This window comes from Oculina patagonica, chromosome 13, assembly GCF_052425735.1.
Source record: "Oculina patagonica isolate OP01 chromosome 13, crgOcupat, whole genome shotgun sequence".
NCBI lineage: Eukaryota > Metazoa > Cnidaria > Anthozoa > Scleractinia > Oculinidae > Oculina > Oculina patagonica.
The window spans coordinates 5,084,373-5,106,074 of NC_135770.1; the positions used below are offsets into that span (position 1 = coordinate 5,084,373).

General features: G+C 40.5%; 3 protein-coding genes across 4 annotated transcripts; all 3 read left to right on the forward strand.

Annotated features, from left to right (window-relative positions):
• The first annotated feature begins 3,876 nt into the window (after window positions 1-3,876).
• On the forward strand, window positions 3,877-5,979 carry LOC144636674 (uncharacterized). Its single transcript, XM_078495864.1, has 2 exons — window positions 3,877-4,564; window positions 4,848-5,979. The coding sequence occupies exons 1-2, from the start codon at window positions 3,877-3,879 to the stop codon at window positions 5,870-5,872; spliced, it is 1,713 nt and encodes a 570-aa protein (XP_078351990.1). The 3' UTR covers window positions 5,873-5,979.
• Window positions 5,980-8,696: 2,717 nt separating this feature from the next.
• Window positions 8,697-13,398, forward strand: LOC144635713 (uncharacterized). 2 transcript variants are annotated; one of them, XM_078494792.1, is made up of 3 exons: window positions 8,697-8,993; window positions 11,032-11,743; window positions 12,012-13,398. In XM_078494792.1, the coding sequence occupies exons 2-3, from the start codon at window positions 11,056-11,058 to the stop codon at window positions 13,037-13,039; spliced, it is 1,716 nt and encodes a 571-aa protein (XP_078350918.1). In that variant the 5' UTR covers window positions 8,697-8,993; window positions 11,032-11,055; the 3' UTR covers window positions 13,040-13,398. The 2 variants fall into 2 exon arrangements, with proteins under 2 accessions (XP_078350918.1, XP_078350919.1); XM_078494793.1 differs by having other exon boundaries at window positions 11,032-11,704.
• Window positions 13,399-17,604: 4,206 nt separating this feature from the next.
• Window positions 17,605-21,124, forward strand: LOC144636816 (uncharacterized). The gene is made up of 3 exons (XM_078496018.1): window positions 17,605-18,085; window positions 18,599-19,310; window positions 19,674-21,124. The coding sequence occupies exons 2-3, from the start codon at window positions 18,623-18,625 to the stop codon at window positions 20,699-20,701; spliced, it is 1,716 nt and encodes a 571-aa protein (XP_078352144.1). The 5' UTR covers window positions 17,605-18,085; window positions 18,599-18,622; the 3' UTR covers window positions 20,702-21,124.
• Window positions 21,125-21,702: the final 578 nt, after the last annotated feature.

The window sequence follows — 21,702 nt, forward strand, 5'->3', positions numbered from 1 at the left end:
ATGTATGCAGAAGCTACGGCCATTTTCCATTGAAGTGGAACTAGTTTTCTTGAAGGATAACACTAAGCATTTCTCTTTATGTTGTGGTTTGTTAGTGTAAAGGCTGGTGACCTCCATATAGACAAGGAAGGCTTTTTTAGGCAGTTTCATCTTCTCAGTGAAGTTTATCAAGTTTGTTTGTACGAAGCTTGTTTTTGTGTTATGTGTTGTGTTATGTTAAATTCCCCGCTAAGTCCCGGGGGTCGGGGGGCCGGGGTTTCAATTGACTGATGCATTATTATGTAGTAATAATGCTTAACAGTAGGCACTTACTAGAATTCAAGCGCACGTCATCCTGTCAATTTGGTTATCGTCGCATAAGCGGTTTTTTAGTTACATTTTTGGTCTCCCCTCCTCCTCCAACACAACCACCGCCACCACCCCCGGTCCTATAAGGCTAGGCTTAGAAAATAAACCACTCGGCACTCCCCTCACCAAGCATTTCGAGGAGTACCCCTGGGGCTTAAAACCCGAAAACCGATGTTGCACGGAAGCAATTGCAAGCAACAGACGAATGATGACCCGGATCGTTCCTCATGCATTTCAAGAAAGTTGACATTGTTATGTCGTCACACATGCATCCCTATTAATTTAGTGGATCCACATCTACTTACTCATTGCCGAGGCTGTTCTACAGTCCCAGCCACAGCTCCCATATGGTTCCATATGGACCTGGGGTTTAAAGCAACCTTTGGGTTCGCGTCTGGATTAAACGGCGGGGTCTATGATCTTAATGATGTGAGACCCTTACGCCTGGCTATGCCACGCTGATGAGTCCTAACAAGGACGAAACAGCTGTCCATGGCTGCCACTCCACGGGTAATAGCTTGTGCGCAGGCGTACAGGTCTTGGCCAGGCCGTGGAGATGTGTCGTGTGACCATTGCATTCAGTGGTTTTATAGATACGGTTACGACACATAACGGGTTAACGCTGACTAGACTGTTTATGCCGTAACGGAAAAAATTAACTGAGAGCGATGCGTTTGATATCTATATAAGGAAACATGATAAAAAACACTAATAACTTACTAAATGTGTTCGTCTTCTGTCACAAGTACGTCACATGCGATTGCGAAGTTATACCAAGGAAACCACCTTTTTTCCCGCATTACAATTCAGCATCGAAAGTCAGCAGAAGTTCCAACAGACTTTAACTTAAATTAGAGGTAAGTCTCTTTTAACGCTACAATTCTTACATTAACGAACCGTCTTTTCTCGATTAAACGCCGGGAACCGAATATACGGCGGGTCTCAAAGGTGAAGTTGAAAATAGTCCCCTCAGGTATTTTTTGAGCTATAGTGGGCTGTAGGTATATTAGCAAGATACATGCTTGTCAAAAATAATGAATAAAAACCCTTGCTTAATAAACGCCGGGCCCGAATTATCTGCAGCAATCAAATAAACGCGGGGTCAACCAGTATTGGCTTGAAAAAAAAACCCTGCACGTTGGTTCTTAAAAAGATATAGCCAAGTGTCTTTTTGAAGTACTCAATGGCTTTGTGTCAAACATTCAGAGTTTGTATTGGCAGCATCTCGACGTTGACCACTGAAAAGGAGGGCAAGGAAGTTCGAGGACCTTTACCAGCCAGATTCAATTATGGAAATTTAAAGTTATAAACAAGTTTTTGCTAACTACAAACATTTTTTTATCGAATTTATCGCTTGGCTTTGCGAACGAACGTTTGAAAATCTGCTGCTCAAACAAACCCACACTGGGGCATTCTGGAGGTGATCATTGCAAACCTTCAATTTTTCCTATCGAAAGATGATAATATTTCCAATATTTCCAACAATTTGTTATTTTTTCGCTCGTCGACCTGAAAAATAAGCTGTAAGCTTTCCACTCTATCGCCATAAAGTAGAAGCCTTCCGGGATGTGGAATGTTTTTAAAAAGTTTCAAGCTGGTAGTAGAGAAGAATTTCATAACATGACGAACTGCACAACCTCGCATACACGGAGTTGACAAATGTGGAAAAGCGCAGGAGCAAATGATATGGAGCTAAGAGACATGTCTCTTTCTTAGGGAAGCAAAGAAACCTTATTAGCGACTTCTCAACAAAGGAATTGTAAGATAGTTAATTTAAATAAATTTTAATGGCTCTTTAATGGAAGCTAAAATTGGTACCATTACACTAAGCTGTAATTAAAGACGCTTGCGGATGAAAAATAAGCCGGAAAAGACGTTTTAAATTGTTTGCGTCAAAAGAAACTCGAAATCTATTGTTTACAGGAAGCACGCATACTGAGGCGAAGCAAGTTAGATTGATACCCCAGTTGAGTTAAGCCCAATATTCAGCTACTTGAGACAAAAATAAGTCAAACTCTCAAAAGCCTATATCCTGGGTGATTCATTATATATTTATAGAATACAAAACCCCGCCTAGCAACTGGTTCACACAGCACGTACTTGTTTAAATTGTCCCCTATTTCCCCCCTATTTTTCCGTGAAGTCGTAGAGATCGATCGTTGCATTCGATGAGCCGTCATCTTGATTCTCGAACGAAATCGAAAACGTGGTGTTTATAACGTGCATTCTCCCAAGTTTTCGCTCGCGTTCAGGAACCAAGATTGCGGCCCTTCGAACTCGACGATCGATCTGTACAACTTCAAGGAAAAATACAGGACTGCGAACAGTCTAAAACTTGTTCAGTAGCTGAAGTTTAGCTAGAATGTCAATCGACAAAATAATTAAACAAAAGATGTATTTTTCTTGCCAGTCATCTGTCATGCAGTTGTTAGCCATGCCATAAGCTGGGATTTCTGAAACTGAATTTTCATTCAGATCATGATGAATTTGGAACTCCAACTTTTCGTATAACTTCTTATCAGTCCGTTAATATTCGCTCGAGCAAAAACGTTCCGAAACTTGTTTTAAAGGCCACTTGACCTTCCAGCATTAGAATTTTGAGTGCGGATACCAAGTTGTCACACAAAAATGGTCACGACAAAATTTGTGCTCAATAATTTCTAATTTGTTTTGCAAGTGCAGATAGAACCTTGTTTTAATAAGGTTTTCCTGGGGTATCTAATCGAAACAAAATTCAATCGAACTTAATCGATCACCAATCGTTCTCTTGGGTTCGGCAATCGACCAAAATTGAACATTTAACTGATAAGCTGTGATTTCTTTAATCCAACCATTCGAACAACTTTGAACGCAATCGAACTTAAGGTGCCTTATGACAGTTTTGAGCATTTTTCAGTCCTTGTACTTTGATGGGTCAGAACTACAAATTTTTATCAGTTCCTATCACACTAATGGCATGAAACAAATGCCCAACCATTGATCAACAAGTTGCGATTATTTTCTTGACATTAGTGGTTACCATAGCGACAGTTTATGCTGTTAACACCCTGATTTTAGCTTTCAGTGCTAATGACTCAAAAATCAGCCCTGTGATCCCCCATTTTTATTTTTGAACTATGATCTGCATGTCATGATACAATTTTTGGCAAAGTTTAAAAAAATTCTGTCAGAGGGGTTCAGAGCCACCTTAATATTTTGTGGCAAGATGAGGTAGACCCTGTGTTGTGATTGGCTATCCGAGTGGGCAAGATGGGCCTTCCTTGCCCACTCTTGAATTCCCGAAATTTTTCCGCAAATTTGTTGTTTTCAATTTGTTGTTACGGGCTCTCTTGGCTTCGTTTCGGTCAATAAAAACTCAAAAGAAGAACTTGGCCAATTGCAATATCCTGCCACTGGCTTGGTCCAAATCCCATATATATACATAGCCTCCTTTTAAGTTCAGCAGCGAATAAGTATAAAGATGAAAAGATGTTATTCACGTTTTATTTTTGTTTGCTTATTTTTCACAGTTTTTTTAGCTAACGAAACATGGCGTTTGAAGACGTTGTTAATGAGCTTGTTAAGAGCACTACCCAAGAGAAAAGCACGCGAGCAAAGTTAAAAGACCTGGACTTGATTGTACTGGACAACTCGATCCGTGAGAGCACTGTGGGTCAGCTTCGAGGACACACTTTGGAAAACAAGTGGAAGATTTACAACGAGGTGAAAAAGTGCGGATTCAAGTTCATCCTTGTAGCAGCATTCTCGCATATGACTCGCGTGGACGACGCATTCATCGAAGAGATAGTTGAAAGAGGAGAAGATGTGAGCAACCTGTTCGCCTTCACTGAGGTTATGGAGTCGGTCAAGAATGGTATTCCTGACACTAAAAGTACTCCAGTGGGTCTGAGTAAGATGAAAGCACTTGGCTTGGTGAATCCAATTATCGAGATCGATCTCGCCACCGATTCCATCAACTGGGATGCCTTCACCGTGCAGGATATGTGCCAGCTACTGTTGAGGAGAATTAAATGGAGTCTGATGAGGCTGTCCCCTGACTCCAAGATCATGGTCAATCTACGAGACTTCCCTGACGCTATGGTTTATCAAACAGAGCGATTGTTCACCGTTGTAGACTTCTTGGGATCCCTGTCTGATGACGAGCGTCCTTTTGGGATCATGTACGAGGAGCCAACTGGCAAGTTCTTACCAGAGGAAGTGGGAGCATGGACCGCAGGTAAGCTGAGCTGTACTCAATAGGGCTATCACTGCGATTTGTCTCTTTTAACATGTAGCTGCATTTACAGCTGTTGTATAAAATGAAGAACAACAAGACCCATCGCAAAATAATTGGAAGTATCGTCCTTCGCTCAAAGTGTGCATCAAAGTTCACATACTGTTACAGGCTTGTTTAAAAAAAGCAAATAGAATGAGTCCGAAAAAATGTATTTAAGTATATAAATTTGCGACATTGTTCGCCATAATCTTCCGCTTAAAAAAACACTTTTCCTGTTACTCAGGTGTGCGTAAGATCATGGACATTCGTGGATGGTCTGGTAATCTTCTGGCTCATATTCATGAGAAGTGGGGCCTCGGAGAAATGACGCAACTTGAATGCCTTGTCAACGGAGCAAACGGCATCTGGGCGAGCGTCTGCGAAGAAGGAGCTGCTCTCGGTCACGCGTGTTCTACAGTAACGCTGATGAACCTTGTACGTTTGGGCAACACTAAAGTCCAGGAGCGCTACAATTGCACACAGCTGAGGGATGCCGCATCTAACGTGACAAAGATCACTACCGGATTGCCTCCTCCTCCAAAACAGGTCGTCTATGGTGAAAGGGCACTGGACTTGGCTTTCGACTTCGGAGGCATAGCTGGTGGCACTGTTGGGGAAACCGACTTCGATCTGGCCGGGTTCTTTGGAGAAGGAGCTCCAATTAGAATCAGCACCCTGTCGTCTGACCGCATGATCCGCGAGAGGCTGTTGGACCTGTTTGGTGAAGATCCACAGTTTACGATGGAAATGGCCCACACCATGAAGGAGACCATGCTTGCAGATCTGACCGGCAACAGGAAGGAAGAGTACACGAGTGCAGCAGGTATCGCTCTCCTGTTTGATCGATCTGGTGGAAACCTCACAGCCAAGATGGCAGATGTGATTGAAGAGGTCGAAATCAAAAGTGTGCATGCTCAACACCTCATCGAAGAGGTCCGCAGCATCTGGGACAAATGGGACATCGAAGAGGATGGAGAAGCTGACGACCAACTCAAATTCCATTCCTTCTACAATGGCTTTATGGCTCCATACTTTAGCCGTTTCAAGTGCCGTGATACACGGAAGGCCCTGAAAGCCATCGACATGCATGAAGATGGTCACATGGACTGGAATGAGATTCTGGTGTACCTCAAATGGGCAATTGCTCAGTATCCCAACATCAAAGATGCCGATGAGCTGCTGTCTGTAGCCTTTCGTAAGGGGATCATCCCAGCCATGCAGGATGAGCTGGTGGGGAAGCAGAGGAAGCCCAAAATTCAGTTCGGATGAAAAGCTGTCAATTAATCTGTGCTATCACACGCCTATTAACAGACCCTAGACGCCATCTTATGTGCGTAACCTACAACAGTTTTTTTTATAAGGAATTTTACCTGATTCAGTGTATATATACTGCTTAGCTAATTAAGGTTACGTTGAAATGAAATCGAGGAACACACATAAGACAACCGACAGCGTAGCATTAGTTCTAGCACTGGAATGGTTTCATTTGTACGATTTTTGCTCGTAAAAATTGCCTATTTTGCTCAACATGCTCCTCGGTAGTGGCTTATCTGTTCAAAATTCTCTCCTATTTCCTTTTCTTATGCAGGAAGAATATACAGACAATTCTCTCTAAGACGGACACATTTGGGACCCGGTCTCAACTGTGCGTCTTAGGGCGCGTTTTTTACCCACAACTCTGGAATAAGAATGGTTGGAACAGAATGCTAGGAATAATTCGGATTGCCTGCATTAAAAAACGCTCATGGAGGAAAGAAGACACATCCCTCGAATCACTGGCTATGCCGTCCGCCATCTTGGATTTTCATTCCCAACATTCTGTTTATTCTGCCCCGTGGAGCAGAATGAATGTAATGGCGTTCTGTCCATTCCGGAATAGGAATGTGGAATAGAAAAACGCGTGCATTTCACATTCTGGGCATTTTTATTCCAGAATTTTAAATAAAAAACGCGCCCTTAGAGAGGTGTCCGCCTCATAGAGAGTCGAGATAAAGTGACACCAGTAATTTTGAGAAAATAAAACTAAACGGCTATACACAATGAATACGCATTTGTTTTAAGTCTGCTTATAAAACTGCAAAATTGGGACAAAATTAATATTAGAAAATTAACTCGTTCGTCCATTACAATCGAGAATGGAACTCTCTACCTAACTTTATAAGGCTATGTAACTTATCTGACTTTAAAAGGCACATCTGCAAAGCCAATTCAATTAGTTAATATAAGTCAATTTTAAATATGTAAATAGTATTTTTTATTTTAATTTGTTGTTATCTATTTCGTTCTCGGAAATATTAGCTTGTTGAGCTACTCTAAATTCGAGTTTAAATAAAGTTTTATTATTATTATTATTATTATTATTATTATTATTTAATCGATAGTCTTCTGCTTCTTAAAAGTGAGCAGTGCATACATGCTGAAAACTGTTGCTTGACATGTCTTTACGTACTTGCTTGTTCAAGAAAACGTCTAAAAACGCCGTGCGCTTTGCAAACTGGAACATGACGAAAAATAAAAGAGACCGTACTCGCTTGTTGAAGCAACCTTGAAATCTTTTACAAACTTGTACTCACCGAAAAGCCAATTGTTTTCGGTGAGTAAGTTTTATATCCTTATGCAAGACAGGCTCGCATTGTTCAATGTAATACGTTAGTGAGCATGCAGTACGGAGTAATCTGTTTTGAGTCCGGCCCTAACTTCATTAAAGTACTGGCATGACCACGGAGGATATTGAAAGTGACATTAATTTACTTTGATGTTTTGTCGCACCTTAAAAACAATTTCGATTGCTTAGAAACAAATGGCTGGTACATTAGAACAAGCCCCTATCTCAACTTCTATTTCTCCTTTGTCAGCAGTGAGTTACAGTTATTTTATCTATATGGCTTAGGCAGTGATCCAGTGAATAAACCCTAACTCGTCGATTAAAATTCATAAGTACAATAAAAATATATAGACTTATAATTAGGCAAGCCTAAAAGCGTAGCTTTCAGTTTATTTAATTTTCACTGGAGTTTACAAATTTAAAAGGCTCTCGCTTAAACTGAATGTCTTAATACGGCGCAACAAAATATGCTCACAGCAAAACGAATAATCTTGAGGCAGGGTAAAATAAACTCAATTACAGAAAAGTTAATTCTCAGCTTTACAGCAATATAAAATAGTTTTTACACGGATAGGAAGGGACTCATCCACTCGCCTACAACCGAGAACAGAAAGTTTTGTTATGTTATGCTCAGTAACATCAAAAAGATTTTGGGAAGAAAAAGGAAGAATCAAAGTGGCTATAAGCCACTTAACTGGGAAAATTTATTATGAAACAAGAATCGAAAAAAAAAAATAACAAATAAAGATTTTCCAAAACAAATGATATTAAACTTTTCACTTTTCACACTTCAGCTCGCTTGTCATCTAGCTGCTAACCGAAAGCAGGCCGAAAGGCCAATAGATAGAGTTCCCATCCGTTGCAAATTGTTTTCTTTCATTTTTCTTTCCTTTTTGTTTTTTGAAGGTTGGGCAAAATAACAACATCATTGTAAAAATTAATAGTTTTGGTCTATTTCAAGAAAACTGACATAAATACAATAGTTCGGCTGGTAATTAAGCATGTATGTGTAATTTAACTAGAAATGTAGATATTCAGAGAACAGGTCTAATTCTCTAGAGGACTTAAAACACTTGCACGCATTGCGTGCCTATGTCTAACAGGATCGAGGGAAGGAGTGAAGGAGTGAAATTCACTTCGCCCACTACAACTCTTTTCTGAGTTAACAAGGAAGGCGCAAGAAAGAATATAGTTGCAATTTCCAAAAAAAAGTAATAATTAATGTGCAAATACTCAGCCTATACACAAAGGCGAAAAAAGGGAAAAACAAGAACAACTTTGTTTTCAACCATTCGGGCTAATGCCGCAAAATGCCGTAGTTAGGTGATAAATTATAATCATCTGTTATCATGGCCATCCTCTACAGCTCCTCTTCTCAATCTTATGAATCGGCAAGGCGACAAATTATAGCGGTAAGTTGCTGTTAATATTAACTGAGTCCAGATCAGTTCAAGCTGCACTCAGCTTATTTGCATAGTTTCCTGAGGTGCTTATGGTATATTAGGAAACAAACAAATTTGAATGGGTTATTTTATTTTTGTCAATCGGGCAATTCTCAGAAATCATGCATAGGCTAGGATAAAAACACCTGTTATAATTTTTTTCTCTATATATCACTGGTTTATAACACAGTTTATTATATGCAAACCAATCACGTTTAGGGGCGCGTTTCACCGTTAGTCACAACACACCATCTTTGATTTGTGCTTGCCATTGCTGCAGTACTAGTGTGGTCAACACCTCGAAAGAAAACGACGTTTCAAATCTAGTCTGCTCTCTTATAAGGTAAATTTCAGCTATTTTTTATCTAGCGTTTTGTTGCTAGTTTACTTTGATCCACATAAGGCTGTGTGCGTTCTCTTGTTATACAAGTTTTAGTGCCACACTCTGATTGTTTTTAACACTATGAAACGTTTTCTTTAGCCAAGACCGTTCTTTGATAACTTTTTAACCAAGACGTTAGTTAGTTCGAGCGTTTACACAAGTTTAGAGACGAATTTGATGTTTTTCTTATTCACAAACAACGCTTTCATGATAGGCAAGAAATACCTCGGCGTTTCTTTTGTCGAGTTAGCCTCTTTTTCCCTTTAATTCCTGGAAAACACAGACACAAACTTTGTCGTTAATGTTTGTGCCGTTAATATCTAAGCTGCACAGTTTTACAATATATCAGATTAAATTCTGAAATTTACTTGTAAAAAATTGTAAACGAAAAAGGAAAGATAATGGAGAACTGAAAGCGGAAGAATTGAGTCATATACAGTAAACAGTTTTTTGGAAATTTCAGAATTCCCTTTGGTTTATTTCCTTTTTCTGAACTAAAATATAACATAGTATGCCATAACAGTGCAGACATTTTGATGTCAACTACGGGTTCTAAAAGGAATATTCAACAAACTGGAATTACGAAGGACTGCTGAAGTCGCGATTACTTTCTACGCATTCAAGCCCGTGCATATTTGATTTGGCTCAAAGTTGCCAAATTCTCGGAAATATCGAAATTAAAAAACTGGTGGGAGATTAATTATGGGACTTATTGTTTTGATTTAGTCAGAGTATCTCTATTACGAATTTGTATTCAATGAGAATATTGTAGGATACTATCTGAAAAAATTCCCTATCTACCAATTTATTAACGCTGGTCAAGTACCAGAACGTATTCAAAGAACAGAAAAAAACAACTTAACATTTGATATTGATCAATTTTACGCATATTTGCATAAAACTGAAAAATAGCACATTCTTCGAAATGTAGAAAAGAAACAAAATTAGCGGGGTGACTTTCTTTGAGTCACTGATTAATTACAATTCTCAGAAAACCCAGGCTAAGATAAAAACATCTTCTCTTTTCTATCTTACTGATTGATAAATATATATTCAAACTAAATAAATAAACCAAACACGTTTGAGAGTGCATCTTACACCATAGATAAGGGGCGTACCATTAAAAATAACAGGTGGGGATGACAATTACCAAAAAAATCCTTCAAGCAGTTGTCTATTGAAAAACAAAACTCGTGCGAGCAATTTGGAAGATGTAAGAGTATGCCTTTAGGTAGAGTCAAATGCTGTCAAAAACTACGTGCACAAAAAGGTCTATTCTGGTACGTGTATTTAATTTCCTCGTGCGGGAATATCGTTGATTTAGCGCGAGGCGTAGGAGTGAGATTCCGAAGAGAGAGGATTTTTTTTCAAATTGTCAACGAAACACATTTTGCAGAAAGATGTTATGGACGCTAGATTCGTCCGCTCGATTCGCAGGATTCTGTTATGTACGGATGACAGATTCGTTAACATTTTGACCATATTGGGCAGGCGCGATTTGTTGAATAATAACTGCATATAATTGCAATTATTGGACGAAGTTGAGCAAAATATCGTGATTTGTTAGTGCGCCACTGAAAAATCACTATATTTTGTTATAACCGAGTTCAATTTTAAAACTCTAATTTAAATAACTCAAAGAGAGGCAAAATACTGTGCTAACAGCAGTGCAACGCTTACTGACAATGCTGTTGTTAACATAATTGTTACTGCTATCGTTATTGCTATTTGTTATTGTTATTATACGCTACAAGTAGCCTTGTTTAAAACGAACCCGGTTTAGGAAATACTCGTTTAGCTGGAGAGATGTTACTCATGTTGATCTCCAAGAGTGTGATTTCTTATTTCTTATTTCTTTCTTATTTTGATTTCTTTTTTTTTTTATTATTATTATTTTTATTTATTTTATGTGTCCCCTATTAGTAGAGAGTGTTTCACTCTCGGCAGAATGCCGACACATTAATAAAGTTGTTGATTGAGTTGTTGATTGATTCTAAAGTTTACAGGTCTCAGTCAGCGAAACATGCCTTTTGAAGACGTAATCAACGAAGTTGGTGAGAGCATTGCCCAAGAAAAATGCAAACGAGCTCGGCTAAAAGACCTGGACTTGATTGTACTGGACAACTCACTTCGTGAGAGTACTGTGGGTCAGCTCCGAGGACACACTTTGGAAAACAAGTGGAAGATTTACAACGAGGTGAAAAAGTGCGGATTCAAGTCCATCATCGTAGCAGCCTTCTCGCATATGACTCGCGTTGACGACACATTCATCGAGCAGATAGTTAAAAATGGTGAAGATGTGAGCAACCTGTTCGCCTTCACTGAGGTATTCGAGTCGGTTAAGAATGGTATTCCTGATACTAAAGGTACTCCAGTGGGCCTGAGTAAGATGAAAGCGCTTGGCTTGGTCAATCCCATCATCGAGATCGATCTCGCCATCGATTCCATCAATTGGGATGTCTTTACCGTGCATCATATGTGTCAGCTACTGTTGAAGAGGATGAAATGGAGTCGAAAGAACCTGTCCCCTGATGCCAAGATCATGGTCAATCTGCGAGACTTCCCTGATGCCATGGTCTCGAAAATGGAGCGTTTGTTCACCGTTGTGGACTTCTTAGGATCGTTGCATGCTGAAGAGCGTCCTTTTGGAATCATGTACGAGGAGCCAACTGGCAAGTACTTACCTGAAGAAGTGGGAGCTTGGACCGCGGGTAAGCTTCTCCTTTAGCACAATATAAAAGACATCATTACTCTGATTGCTGTGAGACAAACGTTTGTCTTTGACATGGTTCTAGAACAAATGTTGGATAAACTGAAGAATAACAAGACCCATTGAACAGTAGTGGAAAGTGTCTTCCTTCTCTAAATATATAGTTTAAACGTGTTAAAAGCACCCACAGAAACCATTCTGGCCTTTTGTATTTGAGACACTTTTGGAGGTAATCGTCTAGTTGATGTATGCCTTTTTCCATTATTCAGGTGTGCGTAAGATCATGGACTCCCGTGAATGGCCTGGTCATCTTCTGGCTCATATTCACAAGAAGTGGGCGCTCGGAGAAATGACACAGCTTGAATGCCTTGCCAACGGAGCGAACGGCATCTGGGCAAGCGTCTGCGAAGAAGGAGCTGCTCTTGGACACGCGTGTTCTACAGTGACGCTAATGAACCTTGTACGAATGGGCAACACTAAGGTTCAGAAGAGCTACAATTGCACACAGCTGAGGAATGCCGCATCTAACGTGACTAAGATCACTACCGGGTTGCCCCCTCATCCAAAACAGGTCATCTACGGAGAGAGGGCACTGGACTTGGCATTCGACTTTGGAAGCATAGCTGGTGGTACGGTTGGGGAATCCGACTTTGATCTGGCGGAGTTCTTTGGAGAACAAGCTCCGATTAGAATCAGCACCCTGTATTCCGGTGACATGATTTGCGGAAGGCTGGTGGACCTATTTGGTGAAGATCCACAGTTTACAGAGGAAATGGCGCATACCATGAAGGAGACCATGCTTGCAGATTTGACCGGCAACAGGAAGGAAGAGTACATGAGTGCAGCAGGTATCGCTCTCCTGTTTGACAGATCAGGAGGAAAAGTCACAGGCAAAATGGCAGATGTGATAGAAGAGACCGAAGTTAAAAGTGAGCATGCCCAACAGCTCCTTGACGAAGTACGCAGGATCTGGGACAAATGGGACATTGAGGAGGACAAAGAAATTGGCGATCGTCTCAAATTCCAGTCCTTCTACAATGGTTTCATGGCTCCATTCTTTGGCTGTTTCAAGTGCAGTGATACGCTAAAGGCGCTGAAAGCCATCGACATGGACGAAGATGGCTTCATCGACTGGAATGAGTTTCTGGTGTACCTCAAATGGGCAATGCGTCAGTATCCCAACATCAAAGATGCCGATGAGCTGCTGTCGGTAGCCTTCCGTAAGGGGATCATCCCAGCCATGCAGGATGCGCTTGTCGGGAAGCAGAGGAAGAACAAAACAATGCAGTCCAAATGAAAAGCTATGCTAATGCTATCACACGCCCCTTAACAGAACCTGAACACTATCTATTGTGAATAACCTAGTTTTGAATTAGGAATTTTACTAGATTAATTGTAGAATGTATTTGAATACAATTTGCTCTTTCTATAACGTGCTTTCATCTGACTTAATCAAAATTGAAACATTTAAAGCAAATTTACGCTTCAAAGCTATTCATTTGAAGTACCAAAGATCAGTTATTGTAAACAGCTCTGGAAGGTTTCACGACAATAAAATACATTGCTTTGCATTTCAAAATTTTGTCACGAAAAGGGCACAAAACACTGATATTTTCACTTAAACAAGCGACTTTTATCTTCGACGGTATAGTACGCAATTGAGCTGTATCCCCCTTTTAAAGAGCCCTTTTATCGGGATCGAAACTTTCTTCCTTTTCTATGATTAAACCTACAGCAACCCGCAAAAAAAAAAAAAAATATAAAAATATTTTTAAAACAATGTGTCTTAACAACAATAAAAAGTGGTAGAAGTATTCAGGGTAGCCTGAAGGTATTGTCCTTTACCTCAGCTTGAATATTTTGCCAATTGGATTTCTTTGAATTGGTGTATTTAAATATCTGCATTTTCTATGAAGTGAGCGTAAGAAGATGACACTGAAAGTTCTTATTGAAGCCAACTTGATTCAAGAAGAATCGTATTCACGTCATATAACTTAATGCTTTATTTTTATGCTGTGTTGTTATCGCCGTCAATTATAGCCAGTGGTATCGCCCCGCAAGCTTAAAACAAGAAGGAAATAAAATAAGGGCGTGAATTGCGTTGACTGGTAATTTGTCTATGCACTCCGTTTGGCGTGTAAGGTAGACGATCAATTGTTGTAGACATGTTCGATCATCTGTACTTACCCATGACTCCAAAAATGTCCAAAATAGCGGAAGACATGTACAATGCAACAGTTTGAATGGGGGTTCCCCGTTGGGGTCTAGGAAATTTCCCCATCTCTGACAAAAAAGTTCAAATTTGCTGCCACTAAGAATTAAACTGTTTACCCCATCTCAGACCGGAAATAAAGACAATGTTTTTGTAAATTTCTCCGCATTGTGACTGAAAAATATTTTAAAACGACCTGACATAGATTAGCAGAAAGATTATAAAAAACGGAAAGGTATACCCCATCGCACTGAGACTAAAAGGTCAAAATTGAAACTCCATTACAGACTAGACCTAGAAGATCAAAACGTGGACTTAATATCCAGCGGCACCTGTGTAGCCAATCAGATCGCGCATTTTGCCAATAGTCAGATAGCCTGCAAAAGCAGACGTATCCGTATTTCCGGCTGTGGGAGAGAAATAGTCAGAACATTTTGTCTGCCTTCTAGTTGGTAAATAGACCGTGCACTGAATAGAAATCGCCAGGGCTACAAGGCTGAAACAAAATCCTAATACCCTCGAAAATTCTAGTGTATTCTTGTACTCTTTCTTACTTTGTATGACAGAAAGTTTGCTAAATCTCTAGGTGATATGCCAAATACGATTTTCATAAAGTGACTTTCGAAACTTTTTGGTGTGCTTGGTCTTCCCGAACAGAAGTTTTACAGAAATCATTGGTTGGGTGGCCCTGTCTTTGCTGTTGCTCCTCCAAGTCTATGGAGCATGCTGTCCCTAGGACATTTAAGAAACTGAGTCAACGTGAACAATTTTAACGAGGAAACTTAAGACTTTTATTTTCATTAACTTGTAAAGCATTAATTTAGTTTTAAGTAACTGAGGGAGGAAAAAAAGGAGAAGCCACGAGCCAAGCGGCCCACACTGCCGGAGCTTATCCCGGTTTCCGTAGCATTAAGCGGCCAGGAATATTTCTACTCCCCCCTGAATGGGATGCTAGTCCATTGCAGGGTTCCCCCCAGCATTATGTCGCCGGTACCCATTTATACACCTGGGTGGAGAGAGGCACTATGAGAGTAAAGTGTCTTGCCCAAGAACACAACACAAGTGACCCCGGCCGGGGCTCGAACTCGGACCGCTCGATCCGGAGTCCGGCGCACTAACCATTGGGCCACTGCACCTCCCATTTTAAGTAACTGAGGTTACTGCTTATATATTAAGCATTTATTTATTTATTTATTTATTTATTTATTTATTTATTTATCTTTTCTTAATTTCATAACTGTATTAAAAGCACCCTTGAACGAAAGGAAAATGACGCTATGGAACTTAATACTGTTGTTACTTATTATTTTTAAAGAGCTCACAATAATTTTTATTTAATTTTCCACAGTCTTCTTCCCCGTTAACCAGTCGTAAAGTCAATGTAAAATTACGGAAGCAACTTCCACCAGTTATCAAGAAAATTTCGAGCACAAAACAACTTGTTCGGTTGTGATAAGTTTAATTTCAATCGCTTTTTAAGTTTTGTATAATTATATTTTAGCAGTGTTTAAAGCTACGTATTGGCACTGCGTCGAATTGTGATTTGTAATATAAACACATGTATGGTAAGCCATTCCAATGAGAGAGAGAGAGAGAGAGGTTTCACACTGCATGAAAACTGTGATCGTGAGCGATATGTGTTCGGGGGGGCACTCCCATATATGAGCTATATAGGTATGTGCCGCTGTGAAGGGTATGGTTTTCAAGGAGTTTAGTCTGAGATAGGGTATAGAAATCAGAGAGTTTTGGTCTAGAATAGGGTATCATTTGCCGAAAAACTGATCAGCGGTATGAAGAATTAAGTCCAGAATAGGAATAGAAACCCGAAAGAGAAAGAGGCTTCCCTACACGTGAATAAAATCATTGTGACAACGTTGTTGACAGATGGTTTTCCTTTAAAAACACTGATCGTGATACAGTTCTAAAAAGAAGCAAGTACTGGGATAGGGTAGGGATTTTCGGTATAGTCTAGTAATAGGGTTGCAAAACCAGCTGAAGATGGTCTGGTATAGGGTAAGGGTTTCAGAGTTCCAGCGGCACACCCCCACCCAAAAATACACAGGGTGCCCCCCCCCCCCGGGTATGTGTTCCGGTAAAGGACGTGACGGATTAAAGGGGATATGTTACGGTATTCTAGGTAATTTTATTTATTTTTGTTATTTAAGAGCTCAAAAGTCAAATTGGCAGAGCAAAAGTCTTTTATTGGTAAAATCACGGCCACATACCTCTCCCGCAGAGGTCTCTTTCGTGTTTGGGGATGGGGGGAAAAGGGAGAGGAACGGAAAGAGGTGAAAAGTAGGGCGGAGCCGGAGAGATCGAGACGAAAGCGCGGGGGCACCGGGAGGGGAAACATTTTTCGTGTTTCGCCTCCTCTCCCCGTGTTTTTTCGCCTTCCCCCACGAAAGAGGCCTCGCGGAGGAGAGAAGCCACATAACAAACAAGAATGATTTTCGAGCATTGTAAATGACACTTTGAGTAAGTATAGCTGGTGGTACTATTTGAGATAAACGTGAAAAAGGTCGGGCCGACGTTTTTCAAGTTTACCCGAACGCAATCCGTTTTAATCTTCGCAATTTTGCCCGGGGGGGGCACCAAAAAGTTTTATACGGGGAGGCTCCGCCCCAAGTTCTAACCCCTTACCCATTATACCATTTTTGAAGAAATTGTCCCCTTCGTATACCTTTAACGAAAAAGGACCCCTCACCTAAGAGACATTGCGTGGACTTCTTGTCATTTTTATGTAGCGTTTAATAAATTAAAATAATACAGCCAAGCGTCCACGAAATTTTTAAAGGCCCAAAGCCGACGATTCCATACCCCAACCCGTGAAATCCCTACCCTTTTATACCTGGAGCCGAAAAGGACCCCCGGGCGGAGCCCCCGAAGGCCATTAGGGAGTACCCCCCCCCGGGGAATTTTGCCCATCTATGCCCCTTTTTGGCCTTCTTGTGTTTCTTTTGAGTTTTACTACAGTTTTAAGCCGTTATTTTGATATTTCAGCTAATTCTATGACCAGTTGGTCAGTGCCAAAATTGCCTAAAATTGCGTGACATAGCCCCTTTAAATTGTCGGGAAAAGGAAATCAACCGTCAGCTGATTCAGTGTATGTCCACCGCTTGGCTAAGAAAACGTTACATGAATTAAAGGAACGCACAAGCGCGCACACATAAGGGAATGATTATAATTTTTTTGGAGGGGATATTGAAAAAAATAATTGCAGAACCTAGAAAGACAAAATAAATTGTTTGCAAATACGATATGTATAACAAAACATAGCTGCAATTTCGAAAAAAAAGTTTACAGAGATGCATAAACTAAAAAAAAAGTTTGCAGAGGAAAATTTTTCATCCCCCCTCCTCAAAGAAAATAATGGTCCGTCCCTAAGATAACCGACAGCGTAGCATAAGTTCTTGCACTGGAATGGTTTCATTTGTAAATAACTAAAAGTGGCTATAAGCCACTAAACTCGGAAAGTTTCTAATTCTCTGGGCTTAAACACTTGCACGCTTGCGTAATATATCTAAGAAAAGGTAGGGGGGGGGGGGAGGGGGAGAGAGGGAAAAACACCCCCCCCCAAATCTCTTCGAAAAAGCCTGTTTTGCTCAACATTTTCTTCAGTAACAGATTATCTGCTCGAAGGTCTGCTCACTTAGTAAGAGCCAGTTCTGCTAAAAACGTTGCTCAGCTACACTAATTATGCCCCGGTGAAATTATGCTTACACACAACAATTGTAAACGTTCTGCTCAGAGAGAGCTTTTCAACCTGAAATTCTGCTTAGATACAGATATTTTGCTACAACTTCCGCTAAGAAGTACCTTTGCTGTTGGAAATTCTGCTTAGATACAGCTTATCTAAATATCTGGCCAGAAATTCTGCTCAGACAAAGCGCTCTGCACTGTAATTGGGTAACGTCGTCGCGTTGTAAGGCAGGCAGAAGTAATGTTTGGATTCTGTTTAGGAGTACAAGCACTTCTCCAAACAAGCACAGCCTAACATTATTCGTACGAAGACGGTTAGTTCTTAAGAACTATCACTCGACGCCCACTTGACTCGACTTGGGGAACTTCGGTGTTCAACAGAGAACCGGCGTGCCTAGTTGAGTAATTCGACTCTCTCACTCGGCGAACAAGGTAATTTAGTGGTTTTACTTAAAAGAAAAAAGGCCGCTCACTGGATTTTGGTGCACATTAAAAAGCAAATTTAAAATAAAATTGAACAGGTTGTACACTATTGCAAGACTGACTATAACATCAATTAACTCTAATTTAAGCAATTCAAAATACTTTGCCAGCAGCAGTGTAGCGCTTACTAACAATGCCGTTGTTTGGCATTATCGTTTTTGCTATCGTTTTTAACTGGAAAAGAGTTGTAGTGGGGAGTGAATTCTTCTTTCACTCCTTTCTTTCTTTTTTTTTTTTTTTCTTTTTTTTTTATTTTTTTTTTTTTTATTAATTTTTTTTTTTAAAAAATTTTTTTTTAAAAAAAAAAAAAAAAAAAAAAAAAAAAATTTGTTACTACTATTGTCATTGTTATTGTTATTATGCACTACAAGTAGCCTCGTTTAAAATGAGCCCCTGTTTAGGAAATAATCCTTAAGCTAGAAAGATGTCTCCAAGAGTGTGATCTCTTTTTTATTTTTACAGTTAACAGGTTTCAGTCAATGAAACATGCCTTTTGAAGACGTAATAAACGAGGTTGGTGAGAGCATTGCCCAAGAAAAAAGCAAACGAGCTCGGCTAAAAGACATAGACTTGATTGTACTGGACAACTCAATCCGTGAGAGCACTGTGGGTCAGCTTCGAGGACACACGCTGGAAAACAAGTGGAAGATTTACAACGAGGTGAAAAAGTGCGGTTTTAAGTTCATGGTCGTTGCAGCGTTCTCGCACATGACACGCGTGGACGACACGTTTATCAAAGAGATTGTTGAAAAAGGTGAAGATGTGAGCAACCTGTTCGCCTTCACTGAGGTAATCGAGTCGGTCAAGAATGGTATTCCTGACACTAAAAGTCTTCCAGTGGGACTGAGTAAGATGGAAACGGTGGGATTGGTCAACCCCATCATCGAGATCGATCTCGCCCACGATTCCATCAACTGGGATATCTTCACCGTGCAGGATATGTGCCAGCTGCTGAAACAGAGGATGAAATGGAGTCGAAAGAAGCTGTCCCATGATGCTAAGATCATGGTCAATCTACGAGACTTCCCTGACGCTATGGTTTACCAAATGGAGCGTTTGTTCACCGTAGTGGACTTCTTGGGATCTTTACCTGCTGCCAAGCGTCCTTTTGGGATCATGTACGAAGAGCCAACTGGCAAGTTCTTACCAGAAGAAGTGGGAGCTTGGACCGCGGGTAGGCGTTTGTAGCTCAATATAAGTGTTATCATAACAATGATTGCTGTGAGGGAAACGTTTTTCTTTGACATGGTTCTTGAGTAATGTTTAATAAAATGAAGAATAACAAGACCCATCGAACACTAATGGAAAGTGTCTTCCTTCACTAAAGAGCTTAAGGTCATTGCCCTGTTAATGCATTACGTAACGTAATCAACCCGTAGGCAAAGTATGGTTGAAAATCTATTTTCAGTTATATTTCGAGGAAGTGACATTAGGCGTGTTTAAAAAACACCCACAGGAAACATTCTTTCCTTTTGCATGTTTGCCACACTGTTGGAACAACCGTCCAGTTATAATTAGCAGTTTTCTTATTATTTAGGTGTTCGTAAGATCATGGATTCCCGTGGATGGTCTGGTCATCTTCTGGCTCATGTTCACAAGAAGTGGGCCCTTGGAGAAATGACACAACTTGAATGCCTTGTCAACGGAGCGAACGGCATCTGGGCAAGCGTCTGCGAAGAAGGAGCTGCTCTTGGTCACGCGTGTTCTACAGTGACGCTGATGAACCTTGTACGAATGGGCAACACTAAGATTCAGAAGCGCTACAACTGCACACAGCTGAGGGATGCTGCATCTAACGTGACTAAGATCACTACCGGGTTGCCTCCTCATCCAAAACAGGTCATCTACGGTGACAGGGCACTGGACTTGGCATTCGACTTCGGAAGTATAGCTGGTGGTACTGTTGGGGAAACCGACTTTGATCTGGCGGAGTTCTTTGGAGAGGAAGCTCCAGTTAGGATCAGCACCCTGTCTTCCGACCGCATGATCCGCGAGAGGCTGGTGGACCTGTTTGGTGAAGATCCACAGTTTACAGAGGAAATGGCGCATAAGATGAAGGAGCAGATGCTTGAAGATCTGACCGGCAACAGGAAGGAAGAGTACATGAGTGCAGCAGGTATCGCTCTTCTGTTTGATCGATCAGGAGGAAAACTCACCGCCAAGATGGCAAAAGTGATTGAAGAGGTCGAAGTCAAAAGTGTTCATGCTCAACACCTCATTGAAGAAGTTCGCAGCATCTGGGATGAATGGGATATCGAAGAGGGTAAAGAAGCTGACGACCAACTCAAATTCCATTCCTTCTACAATGGCTTTATGGCTCCATACTTTGGCTGTTTCAAGTGCCGTGATACACTGAAGGCGCTGAAAGCCATCAACATGGATAACGATGGCTACATCGACTGGAATGAGTTCCTGGTGTACCTCAAATGGGCAATGCGTCAGTACCCCAACATTAAAGATGTCGATGAGCTGCTGTCGGTAGCCTTTCGTAAGGGGATCATCCCAGCCATGCAGGATGAGCTGGTTGGAAAGCAGAAGAAGAAGAAGTCAATGCAGCCCAAATGAAAAGCTGTCATATAATGCTAACATACACCCCTTAACAGAACCTGAGCACTAGCTTTGAATTAGGAATTTTACCAGATTGTAGAATGCATTTTAATACAACTTGCTCTCTCTAGAAATGGCTTTCATCTGACTAAATCAAAAACTCGGATAATTTTTAATCAACTTAGTTTTATAGATCGGTAATTGTTAACGGCTCTGTGGAAGGTTTTACGACAATTGAATAGTTTAATAGAATAAGAATTGTGATGCGTTTGGTTAATTTGATCATGATCAGATATTCAAGAAGTATAGCCTTTAAGTAAACAAACTTAGCTTATAATTTTTAAGTTTTGTTGTTATCGACGTCGCATATATAGCCATTCCCAGCCATTCAGTATCTTTCAGTGATCCTACAACAAAGAGGAAATAAAATAAAAAGAGCGTAAAGAGCTTTGACTGGATATTTGTCTAATATACACTCTACATCTTCTAGTTTAAATGTCGTTACGAAGAAAAACCGTTTGACGAGTAACACGCTTAACTATTGGAGATATGTTCAATCATCTCTACCAACCCTTGACTTAGAAAGAGCATGCAAAAGAACCAATCGCAAACAATGCAAAAACCACTGGGACACCAGATGAATCCTTAGACTCATCCTTAGACTCTGCCAGTAAAAAAATGCAGTCCATAACCGGCTAATGGTCTAGTTCCTTTCTAGCTCCTCCGTGGAGTCTAGGAGCTCTTTTAATATCTAAGACCAAAAGAGCACAAATTATTTTCTACCCTAACTCAATCTAAAGAGTTAAACTGTTTACTCAACCTCATAGAGGAAGTGACGAGAATGTTGCTATTTGTAACTGTGTTTGCACAAACCGTGACAAAATACAACATATACATAAAACCGGAAATGTCTCCCGAAGGTTTCCTGGCTGATGCTCATTAAAAAATTGAAGCTTCAAAAGTAACAATGATTGTAATTTATCCCGAACGTTTCTTGACTATGGCCGACTGGAAAAAAT

Bases quoted from the DNA above. Each gene is read 5' to 3' on its own strand.
- LOC144636816 (XM_078496018.1), top strand. From the start codon at position 18,623: ATGCCTTTTGAAGACGTAATAAACGAGGTTGGTGAGAGCATTGCCCAA. The intron at 19,311-19,673 runs GTAGGCGTTTGT...CTTATTATTTAG, and splicing joins AGTGGGAGCTTGGACCGCGG to GTGTTCGTAAGATCATGGAT.
- LOC144635713 (XM_078494792.1), top strand. From the start codon at position 11,056: ATGCCTTTTGAAGACGTAATCAACGAAGTTGGTGAGAGCATTGCCCAA. The intron at 11,744-12,011 runs GTAAGCTTCTCC...TCCATTATTCAG, and splicing joins AGTGGGAGCTTGGACCGCGG to GTGTGCGTAAGATCATGGAC.
- LOC144636674 (XM_078495864.1), top strand. From the start codon at position 3,877: ATGGCGTTTGAAGACGTTGTTAATGAGCTTGTTAAGAGCACTACCCAA. The intron at 4,565-4,847 runs GTAAGCTGAGCT...CCTGTTACTCAG, and splicing joins AGTGGGAGCATGGACCGCAG to GTGTGCGTAAGATCATGGAC.